The sequence below is a fragment of the Eremomyces bilateralis genome (assembly GCF_010015585.1).
Source record: "Eremomyces bilateralis CBS 781.70 unplaced genomic scaffold P152scaffold_14, whole genome shotgun sequence".
Lineage (NCBI taxonomy): Eukaryota > Fungi > Ascomycota > Dothideomycetes > Eremomycetales > Eremomycetaceae > Eremomyces > Eremomyces bilateralis.
The window spans coordinates 82,973-94,322 of record NW_022985080.1 but is presented as its reverse complement, the minus strand read 5'-3'; the positions used below and the strand labels follow the sequence as shown (position 1 = coordinate 94,322).

General features: G+C 53.8%; 4 protein-coding genes across 4 annotated transcripts; 2 read left to right on the top strand and 2 right to left on the bottom strand.

The window, feature by feature from the left end:
- The first annotated feature begins 280 nt into the window (after window positions 1-280).
- On the top strand, window positions 281-3,763 carry P152DRAFT_419191 (seven-hairpin glycosidase). The gene is made up of 3 exons (XM_033677123.1): window positions 281-1,628; window positions 1,680-3,209; window positions 3,282-3,763. The coding sequence occupies exons 1-3, from the start codon at window positions 646-648 to the stop codon at window positions 3,586-3,588; spliced, it is 2,820 nt and encodes a 939-aa protein (XP_033532819.1). The 5' UTR covers window positions 281-645; the 3' UTR covers window positions 3,589-3,763.
- On the bottom strand, window positions 3,614-5,825 carry P152DRAFT_459592 (uncharacterized protein). The gene is made up of 6 exons (XM_033679713.1): window positions 5,689-5,825; window positions 5,484-5,576; window positions 5,295-5,413; window positions 5,009-5,231; window positions 4,860-4,960; window positions 3,614-4,810 (listed from the first exon to the last, which is right to left on the bottom strand). The coding sequence occupies exons 1-6, from the start codon at window positions 5,738-5,740 to the stop codon at window positions 4,019-4,021; spliced, it is 1,380 nt and encodes a 459-aa protein (XP_033532818.1). The 5' UTR covers window positions 5,741-5,825; the 3' UTR covers window positions 3,614-4,018.
- A 385-nt stretch (window positions 5,826-6,210) lies between these two features.
- On the bottom strand, window positions 6,211-7,837 carry P152DRAFT_467227 (TPR-like protein; the record flags this gene model as incomplete). The annotated part of the gene is made up of 2 exons (XM_033680757.1): window positions 6,211-6,801; window positions 6,854-7,837. 2 exons carry the CDS (start codon window positions 7,835-7,837, stop codon window positions 6,211-6,213), a joined length of 1,575 nt encoding a protein of 524 aa, XP_033532817.1.
- A 757-nt stretch (window positions 7,838-8,594) lies between these two features.
- Window positions 8,595-11,029, top strand: P152DRAFT_399612 (glycosyl hydrolase-like protein; the record flags this gene model as incomplete). The annotated part of the gene is given in 4 exon segments (XM_033676526.1): window positions 8,595-8,978; window positions 9,029-9,954; window positions 10,001-10,313; window positions 10,331-11,029. The coding sequence occupies 4 exon segments, from the start codon at window positions 8,595-8,597 to the stop codon at window positions 11,027-11,029; spliced, it is 2,322 nt and encodes a 773-aa protein (XP_033532816.1).
- Between the last annotated feature and the right edge of the window lie 321 nt (window positions 11,030-11,350).

Here is an 11,350-nt window from a genome sequence, read left to right as displayed (position 1 = left end):
TATGGTGGTTGAGATATTACGCGTTTGGTGATGGTGGTGAAGATGGTGATACTGGCCAAGTAGGTGGTTGGCCAACAGGCAGGGGTTCGAACTTAGAGTCCGGACGAACGTTAGACCCTTTTCGCCCCCTCCATCGGAGATGCTAACCCTTGAGGCTTGAAGGCCTTGGCCAACAATCTCACCAACAATCTTACCTACCTTACTATCTGTGGTTAGTACCAACACGGGCACTCGGGCAGTAAGCTCCTTTCCCCAGTCTCCACCCAGACCTAGCCCTCTCAGGCTCTCACAAGCTCCCGCCTCCCGGTCGTCGATGCACGAGACTGTTGAATATTCAAAGTGGTGCTCCGAGAGACCGAGACAGCCCCTACTACTACTAAGCACTACTACTTATGATCCGAACCCAAGCGCGATATACTGTCGTATCTAGTCCATTCGGATCTCTCTTTTGGAACACTTTTAATCATTGCCCCGTCTACTCGAGGGAACCGCCGCTGATGTGATATCGAAGTCCTCGTGCCTGTGGACCTGTACCAACTACCAGAGTTGGAACGTTCACACCGGTGGAAGAGGATGCACCCCGTCTAAACCTACCGTGGTCACCGTCCTCGACCCCGATCGGGTCCTTTTTGGACAGCCGCCAACATGATTCGGTATCGACGATATCGAGCCGTCCTCGTCCTTGCGGGTATCGTGGTTTTCCTCCTGTATAACCTCAGCGCGAAGTCATCCTGGAAATCGGTCACACACGTCGCCGAGTCAGGAAGCGGTCACTTGAGCAAATCCGATCCAGACAAGCAGTGGCCGGCAGCGGATACAAACGGTGGAGATGGCGCAGGATTGGATGATGGAGTACACAATGACGAGTCCATCCGACGAATCCCTCCCGCGGAAGAAGTTGAGAAGCCCGCCCAGAAACCCTCACCCTCGAAGACCGCCCCATCCAAAACAAAGACCTCCCCTTCCGCAGCAAGCGACAACAATCCCTACGTCGGAGGTGCGTTACCGCCCATCGAAGATGTCCTGCTCGAGCATAGCGCCGGCCGCTTCGACGTCGAGCCACTTTCCATTCCGTCGCCCATCTTCTGGGCCCGGCAACCGGAGCACTTCCCCGTCCAGTCGACGATCCCGCTGCCTTCTGGCACGCCGAAAGCGATCCCAAAGATCCAATTCGAATTCAAGGAGGAGTCGGCCAAAGCGAAGACCCGGCGAGAGGAACGGCTTGCGATGATCCAGGACTCGATGGCGCATGCGTGGCGCGGGTACAAAGCCACAGGATGGGGTCACGATGAGATCAGGCCCGTATCGGGGAAGAAAAAAGATCCGTTCAATGGGTGGGGAGCGACGTTGATCGATTCGTTGGATACGCTATGGATCATGGGCATGGTCGAGGAGTTCGAGGAGGGGTTGAAACACGTAGAGAAGGTCAATTTCAAGACGTCGGAAAGGCACGATATCCCGGTATTTGAGACCACCATTCGATATCTCGGGGGGCTGATTGGCGCATATGATTTGAGCGATGGGAAGTATCCGATTTTGTTGGAGAAGGCGGTGGAGTTGGCGGAGATTCTAATGGGCGTGTTTGACACGCCGAATCGCATGCCGGTGCCGTATTATCAATGGAAGCCGTAAGTTTGCAGAACCCCTTGGATCGCGTTCCATGGCTAATTACGTCGCAGCGCGTTCGCATCTCAACCACACCGATCGACTACTAGCATCGTGCTGGCCGAACTCGGATCGTTGGCTGTGGAATTCACGCGTCTTGCTCAGTTGACCAAAGAGTCGAAGTATTATGATGCGATTGCGCGGATTACCGACGCGCTGGATGAGTACCAAGACCGAACGCGAGTACCTGGCTTATGGCCGACGAGAATAGACGCATCCGGTTGCCAGCGTCAGAGTTCCTACGGCTCAACCAGGACGGTTACTGTTCAGCGTGCATCTACGCTCGATGAAGAAGTCGATGCGGATGAGTCGGTTCGGTTGGCGCATAGCAATAGTATGCAAGGCACTACAAAACCAGAAGATACGGATGAGAATGGCGAAGTTCCTCTCAAGAAGCCAATGCCAATCATTTTCAAGCCGAGCTTAGGGAAGAACAAAAATCCCGCTGCCCGAGCAGCATCTGCGGAAGAAAATACGGCAGACGACACCTCCAAGTCATCCGAAGGACTATCAAAACGCCAGCTTTCAAAGAAGATTGAGACGGTCCCGCAATCGGGTAACACGATCCCGGTAAGAGCAAGAGGAGGCGAAGAGCAACCGGCGACTCCTGAATGCACTCCACAGGGGCTCGCTTCCACCTCTCAGTTCGCAACGGAAGAGTATACCCTCGCATCTATGGCGGACAGCGCATACGAATACCTGCCCAAGATGCACCTTCTCCTAGGCGGCCTGTCGGACCAGTACAATAAGATGTATATCAAAGCGACCGAAGCGGCCAAAGATAAGCTCATTTTCCGCCCCATGCTCCCGGACGAGGACGACGTCCTCATTTCCGGCACTTACTACGTCAGCAGCCAGATGCAGGGCGAAGACTTGCCCCCCAAACGCACGGGGAAGCTCTACCCGGTTGGGAGCCATCTCAACTGTTTCGTCGGCGGCATGTTCGCCCTGGGCGGCAAGATCTTCAATCGCAAGGAGGATACCGAGATCGGCGCCAAGTTGACCGACGCATGTATTTGGAATTATCTCAGCACCACCAGCGGCATCATGCCCGAGACGTTCACCACCATCCCCTGCAAAAGCACGGCGCAGTGCAAGTGGAACGAAACCCGCTGGATGGAGATCCTGGATCCGTTCGCGCGGGAGCGACAGGGGAGCTACCTGCAGCAGCTCGAGACATACCAGTCGGCGATGAAAGGATTCGATGACGACGAAGGACCTGCCGAGCCGTTGGCAGTCGTGGCGTCGAACCCGACCAATCTCCCCTACCGCGGGCAGCAGGACAATGATGATGACGAGCGGCCGAGCACCGGGACGGTCATGAAGCGAGACCCCGACTCGCAGCTTCTAGTGCCGCAAATGGAGGACGTTGGCGGAGAAGATCCGGCGAGCGCGAATAAGCCAATGAAAGGCCGGCCGTTGATTCTGCGCCCTAGCCCGCCGAGCCCCCCGTTGAGCCACGAGGAGTACGTCCAGACTCGAGTAAGGGAGGAGCGGATCCCGAAGGGGTATGCCGCCATCATGGATAAACGGTATTTGCTACGGTAAGTCGCCATCCGACTCTTTCCGAGGGCCGATCGCCCATCTGGACGTCTACTAACAATGCTCAACGGCAGACCCGAAGCCATTGAATCGGTCTTCTACCTTTATCGCATCACTGGCGATCCGAAGTACCGGGAGGCCGGGTGGAAGATGTTCGAGAACGTCGACCGGCGCACGCGCACGACCATCGCCGCGTCGGCCATCGACGATGTCACCAAAGGGAACCCACTGCATCGGGACGAGATGGAAAGCTTCTGGACGGCGGAGACGTTGAAGTATTTCTATCTGCTGTTCGCGAAGGAGGATGTGGTGAGTTTGGATGATTGGGTGTTCAACACGGAGGCGCATCCCTTTAAGATGCCGACGTCTCCACCAAAGTAACCCTAGAAGCGCTAAGAAGCCCCATTGTTTTTTGTGTTGGCGATTTTATATACGTGCAGAATACCCGGTATACTTATTGGATTAGGGGTACATTGCGAGAGTCCGGAGGCCATCTGGTCCCGTACTGCATGAAATATAGCGCATGCTAGTCTCTAAATGATATTTGGATTAATTCGCGGACTCTAGGAAGAAATGTGAATCCTATAGACCCTACTAGCATAGAGAGCTGTAGTAGTAAGTCCTGCGTGTGTACATGTATTCCAGAACCACCTGTAAACATCTTGGTAGAATGATAATCCGGTCAAAAGGCCAAACTGAACTGGAAGCAATGAAAGCCGAACCGTCCCCACCGTCAACGCCTCGCTGTGCTCCGGTGGGCTACCCAACGCACCAGGAAAAGCGACTCCGCCAAACAAACGCTGGACAACGCTCACGCAACCTGTATATCCTCCTCATGTTTCACTTTACTCGGCGTCATCACGCCCGGCTTCTCCGTATGCTTCGCTACTTCCATCATGCTCACACTGCTCCCCCCATCCATAACGCTCATCCCCAACATCCGCCGGGCCAGGTCTTTCTGCGCCTCCTGCACCGGCGTCTCCGATCGCAACGGTTCGTCCGCATCGCGCAGCCACGGAACGGTCGCGCACCGCTTCACCAGCCGCCGCGTCGTCGGGTCCACCGGCGCGAAATGGAACCCATAAAGGGGCCCCGCGCCGTTCATGCCGGCGCCGAGGTCCTGAACGGGCGAGTCGGTCGGGCTGTCCACGTCATCCACATCCGGCGGCAACCCGCCGACAAGTATCCGCAACATCTTCCGGATTTCCTCGCGCTTGTAGTGCATCCCTGGTCGGTGGAGTTGGCTGTTCGCGAGCATGGGATGAAGGACGCGCAGGTAGGTGTGGCGGAGAGCTTGGGCGGCGTTGTCGTCGATGGGGAGGTCGAGGAGATTGCGGACAGTAACGTCGAGGAGGACGTGCAAGTCGTTGGTGTAGAAATACTCGGCGGTGGAGAGGGAGGAGAAGATGAGGTAGAGGAGTTTGAGGATGAGGAGCTGGAGGGAGGTCTCGGACTCGCGGTTGAGGAGGAGGATTAGGTTTTCGCCGAAGGTTTTATGCTGTGGGTAGGTGCTGATGAATTTAATGATGCGGTTGGTGAGGGGGGCCGGTCCTGGGACGGTCGCGGAGGTGCTGTTGACAAGATATTGTTCATTGAGAACCAGCTTCGGTCGGTTAGAGACGCCCAAATGGGGATGGACATGGAGGACTCACCAGAACTCGGATGACGGAGTAATGATAGGGATCACTGGCATCATACCATAGCCCCTCTACGATATCGAAAAGATACTTTATAAAGCTGTCGCCAACCGCTACTGTAGGACTGTCAGTATCCTATCGCTTTTGAAACCCGCTCGACGTACTTAAGTCTTCCCAATCAAGTCTCTGTATCCTCGACATTTCATACATCAACTCCAGGAGCATCCGGTGCAGCGCCACATTATTTTGCGCGACGGGCGCATGAATAAGCTCCACCACCCGAGGAAACCCGCCCTCCTGTTGGAACATCATGAACGTCTCGTCGTGCATTCGCCCGTCGTAGAGGAGGATCGCCGCGATGACGTGCAATGAAGGAGCGTCATCTTCCTACAACCCGGTTGCTCATTAGTCGCCGCCGTGGACGCCTGTTTTGCCCGATCGGTCACGTACCTGGAGAAGGCTGTAGACGAGCTGTCGTCGAACGTAGTCCTTGTGCGGCTGGAACAAGGACGAGTTCAGGAATTTGAAGATACATTGCGCGATGTCTTGGTCGGATTGAAGATAATCGTCTGTCCAGTACCTTCGAGTCAGCGCTGGATTGTCTTTGCGTTCGGTATCCGAGAGACATGTTGCCCATACCTTTGAAGTGGGTGGTGAAGTGGAGGTATGACCGCAAAGCATCATCGATTAACTCGGGCTCATTGCAGTGTTTCGAAACAATATCGTCGAGTTCTATTGATGTCCACCAGTTTAGCCATTTGGTCCGCACAGGATCTCGCACCGCACACACATGCGATGCTATCTCGTATCGTGCGTGAACCGAATTCGTTGCGGGGTACATTACCAGCCCAGAATTGCTGTTCACTCTCGAGGTTGTACGAAACCTCGATTTCCATCTTCGAATCCGACAGCGAGAAGAGTCATAGTCATGATCGGGGATAATGGAGCGGAGGAGGCATTTGGGCGATTGAGAGGCCCGTCAGAAGGGCTGCGGGGGATATGGATAAAAGGGGATGAAGCAGCGAAGTGGGCTGTGACGGTCTACCGATCGATGATGCCCGATCAGCGTGACTTCATTATATGTGCTATAATTAAGTATTAGTGTCCCATGGGTGCGACCCTTTCACAAAGCCGTCGAGAAATATATCAAATGTCGCAAATGTTGCAAATAATTGTTGAGTGTTTTCGATTTCCCTTGGAATATGGAATCGAATAAGGAAGCCATGGAATTTATGGTGTATCCTGCAACCCCTTGCCATGATGTCTGTAAGGACATCGGCAGTCCAAAAAAATCCCTTTCGCCCCGACTCCCATCGCAATGCTGAAAACAAAGATAATAATACATCGAAATCTATGTAGTGGACGTTCAAAAGCCACCTTCGAACTTGAACTGGCCCCCACCCGGGAACCTGAACCCTCCCCCTCCTCCTCCTTGCCTGAAGAAGAACTGCTGGCCTCCCGGTCCTCCGAACGGCGATCCTTGGAACGGAGCACCTTGTTGTTGCTGTGGGTTGTTTGGATCATCGCCATTGTCGAAACGCGCTCGTAGTTCCGGATCGCTCAGGATTTCGTAGGCGCCGTTGATCTCGGCCATCCTCTTCTCAGCAGCTTCCTTCGACATGCCTTGAGCGGACGCCTTGTCAGGGTGGAACTGTTTGGTGAGCCCTCGGTAGGCCTTTTTTATCTCTCTGTCGTTTGCATCCTGGGACACTCCGAGGATCTTGTAATAGTCTATTTGTTGTGACTTCTTATGCGCCTTCTGTGCCTTTTGCAGCATCTCTAGGACGCGGTGGTTCTGTGAATGATGTTGTTTGGCTTCGTTCAACGTATGGATCGCTGGCTCCCAGAGCTCTTCGTCCATCTGCTTCTGCGCCTTGGCGACCAACGCCTCGAGATGGGTGGGATTGAATGCCAACACTTCGTCACAATACTTCGCGCCTTTCTTCATGTTGTTCATCTAACGGCCGGTCAGCTTGAGCATTTCGTAGGTCATTACAGGCACCACTCACATTAACGTAGGCCTCGCATGTCATCTCGACGAGCGTGGTCCGAAGGCCTTGATTGGTTTTCGCAGGAATTATCCCGGAGCTCCGGTACTCCGCCATCTCCTCCTCTGCTTGCTTTATCAAGCCATCCTCACTCTGCGACCCAACCAGAAGGGCAGTAGCCTGTGAAAGTCGGCCCTTTTCGACAAAGTCGTTGACTTTCTTGAGTTGTTTGACGATCGCTTTCTCTTTCCTTCGCATCTGCATGCATGGTTTCGAGTCGGGGTCCGATTGCAAGCACTTCACGACCTGTGCCACGCCTTTGTCGGTCTCTCCCAGACCATAGAATAGGGTCGCGGATATTTGTAGGTGCGGCTCAATCGACTCGGAACCGCCTTGGAGCATGTGCTGTAGGTCTCCAATCGCCTCCATGGTCTCCCCTCGCTCGAAGCGACATTGCGCGCGGATTCTCCGCAGCTCCGAAACCCCTCCAGCAACTTGTATCGCGATTCCGGCGCTGTTCACACAGGTTTCCCAGTCCTGCTTTTTCGCCGCGATGCCGGCTTCTTTAGCCGCTCTCTCCGCCTCGTTCAATTCGGCGAGCTCCTGCGTTGCCTTGCTCCCCAGCGTCTCGTAGTCTTTCCGCGCCGACTCCCAATGCCCTTCCCGGGCTCGTATTTTTGCGCGTTGGACCAAGACGCTTTCGAAGTCGGGTTTGATCGCGAGGATTTTATCGAAATCGTTCAGCGCCTGCGAGTGTCGACCGAGGGAAAGGTATGTGGTGGCCCGGCTGAACAGCGCAACGTAGTCTTTCGGATCCCGTTGAATGGCCACATCGTAGTATATGAGGGAGTCTTGCACTTCTCCCGCAGCGAAACTAGCCTTAGCCGATTCCAACAGCTTCGAGACTGGGGTATCGGAGGGAATATCGGCGGGTGATATCGCGATCACTTGGGACGCGGGGCCCAGGAATGCGATGAAGGCGATGGTCCCGAGCGGGAGCCGCATGATGACGGGCGGCTGGCGGCAGCTATTCTTGAGGGTGATGCGGAATTCGAAGCCGATGTGAAGGCATAGAGGGGTTGGATTGTGAATAATATCCAAAGCCGAGGGGTGGGAGATATAGGAGTGGAATTCATAGAATTATATATTTCCAAATCGTAGAAAAGGCCAACTGGACATTTGGCAACATTGACGAAATGGATCTCGAACGATCTGGGGTTGATGCCTCAGGCATAATGATGATCACGCCAAGAACGGACATCGAGCTGATTAAGGCACGTGACATTCAGGGGACAAGGGAGGAGGGGAAAACTTGTCAGGCTGTAAGGCTAACAGGCTGAAAATACATTGAATGTCACGTGCCAGGTAATACAGACCCCAGCTTACACCGGTATTCACCCGGCGTTACTCCATTTAGGGGAGCTTGCGAGGGCACGATTTAGCTCCCTGTGGCATGACGCTCGTTCGGCCGTGTGCGATTCCGTGTGTGATTCCAATTCATCTTCTCCGCAACCTACATGCCTCAATTCTGTCAGCGTAAGGCGGGAACTACTACCTAAGCCCACCTTCCGCATCAGCTGCAGTGGTCTTTGCTGCGATGGTCGTTTTACTCATTTAATAAGTATCTACCGCCTCCGGATCCAATGTGATTTCCTTTAGTCTTGATTTAGATCATCGACGTATATGAACCTATCATAGTCTGATCCAGTCCGTCAAAAAGTCGCATTGCCTGCTTGGATTACGCTTGGAAGTCGTTGTCGGTATGGCTTCATTCAAACTTCAGATCGATGGCACTCGTTTCTGTGACTCCAACGGTCGCGAAGTAATCCTTCATGGAATCAATGTCTCCGGTGACTGCAAGCTCCCAACCACGCCGTACGTCCCGTCGCATCAGTTGGAGCATTTTTTCGACGGCGACAATGTCTCTTTTGTTGGACGGCCGTTCTCTCTCTCGGACGCCCATACCCATTTCGCAAGACTAAAGCGGTTCGGGTACAATACGATCCGGTACCTTTTTACCTGGGAGGCGCTGGAGCATGCAGGCCCGGGGAGATATGACGAAGAGTACATTGCGTACACCATCGAAGTTCTGAGGCTGGCGAAGGAATATGGGTTCTACGTCTTCATGGATCCGCACCAGGATGTGGTATGTTTTGCGTTGCAATGGATCTAGTTCCGTCTGACATCTTTATGTAGTGGTCACGGTTTTCGGGCGGATCAGGATCGCCAATGTGGACAATATATGCGTGCGGCCTGGATCCGCAAAAGTTCGCGGCCACCGAAGCCGCAATCGTTCACAATACCCATCCCGACCCCGAGAACTTTCCGAAGATGGTCTGGTCCACCAACTATCACCGGCTTGCATGCCAGACCATGTTCACGATGTTCTTCGCCGGTAAGACCTTCACCCCTCTCGCCATCATCGATGGCAAGAATATCCAGGACTATCTGCAAGACCACTTCGTGAATGCCTGTCAGCAACTCGCCAAGCGAATGAAGGAAGCAGGTGGCTTGGACCACGTTATCGGTTGGGAAAGCTGGAACGAACCGAATCGTGGTATCATCGGCTGGCAAGACCTCACTGTCATCCCAACCGAGCAAAAGCTACAGAAGGGGACGTCGCCAACCGCTTGGCAAGCGATGCTTCTTGGATCGGGCCGTGCATGCGAAATCGATATCTGGGATATGGGTGGATTAGGCCCGTACAAATCCGGGTCAACCCTGGTGGATCCCAAGGGCGAGATCGCGTGGCTATCCGACGATTACGATGATACCCAGTATGGGTGGAAGCGAGACCCAGGTTGGAAGATGGGGGAGTGTATCTGGGCCCAGTGCGGCGTCTGGGACCCGTCGACGGATGCACTCCTGAACAAAGATTACTTTGCGAAAGATCCGGAGACCGGGGAAACGATCGATTACGAATACTTCACCAACCGCTACTTCATGGCCCACTACCGAAGGTACCGCGATATGGTCCGGAAACTTTTCCCTGAAACAATCATGTTTTGCCAGCCTCCTGTGCTGGAGATTCCTCCCTCCATCAAGGGGACTTCAGACGACGATCCTAACATGGTGTTTGCCCCGCATTTCTACGACGGCATTACTCTGATGACCAAGAAATGGTAAGGGACCCCTTTGCATCCCTAACTTGTGACTGACCTTCAGTAGGAATCGAGTTTGGAACGTGGATGTATTCGGCATATTGAGAGGCAAGTACCTGCACCCAGCGCTGGGTATTAAGATTGGGGAGACCGCGATACGAAACTGCTTCCGGGACCAATTGTCTGCCATTCGCCAAGAAGGCATGGACAACATGGGCGAGCGTCCGTGTGTGTTCACCGAGATTGGAATCCCATATGATATGGACGATAAGCACGCGTATAAGACCGGTGACTTCTCCAGTCAGATCTCCGCTCTCGATGCGAATATGTTTGCTGTTGAGGGTTGCGGCGCTGCTGGATTTGCATATTGGGTATACGCGGTGCAGGTGAGGATTAGCCACGCTCTGTCCGGTCAAGACTTCAAACTAACAAAGTCTCGCAGAACGACCATAAATGGGGCGACCAGTGGAATGGGGAAGATCTCTCGATCTTGTCAACCGAGGACAAAATCTTGCCAGAAAGGGCTATGAGCAACCTTTCCCAGGTTTCCCTCAACCGCAACTCGTTGTCATATTCCGAGAGCCTTGCATCATCCGAAAGCTCTGGCGTCACACCTAGGAACCTCAAGCAGACGTTATCGGCCAATACGGATCCTGGGCAGTCACAGATGTCGCAAAAGCCGCTCGACAATGTCGGTTACCGTGCCGCCGAGGCCTTTGTACGCCCCTACCCTATTGTGACTCACAGCCAGATTGTTTCCTACGGCTTTGATCTGAAATCCTGCACCTTCTCGCTCACGCTCGATGCACCGTCCGCGACAAGCGATGATCTCCCCACCGAGCTGTTCCTTCCAGAGTTCCATTTCCCATCCAGCGTCACACAGATCGAGGCATCGGGTGGAAAATGGACGGTCAGTCTGGATGACGAGAACGGTGTGGTGGTTCAGCGGTTGAAGTGGTGGCATGCGGAGGGAGAGCAGACGGTGACGATCAAGGGGATCAAACGCAAAGCGGGCACATACCTCGCGGCGGACGATGAGGAAGAAGGGTATTTGGGGCAGTGTAGCGATCAAGGAAAGAATTGCGTGGTGATGTGACAGTTGACAGATGGGTATTCATGTCAACTGAGAGTATTGAGTGCACCATGGCGTTCAGGAGCAATTCGCACTTTTGAAGCATTACTCATTATTCATGTGGAGATAGTGGAGTTGGGCAGTGACTGGGATTATGGCTGATATGGGCTTAAACATGACTCATACATATTGCGCTCAGAGAGGAAGATTAGGAGAAGGCATCCATTGATCAAATTCGTCCGTGGCCGGCGGTGAGGGACAAAACACGGAGTCATGCATAATCCCATAATAATGGGTATCATCTCATAGTATATTCAAAGACATCCCATTTGTGTAGGCCCAAGG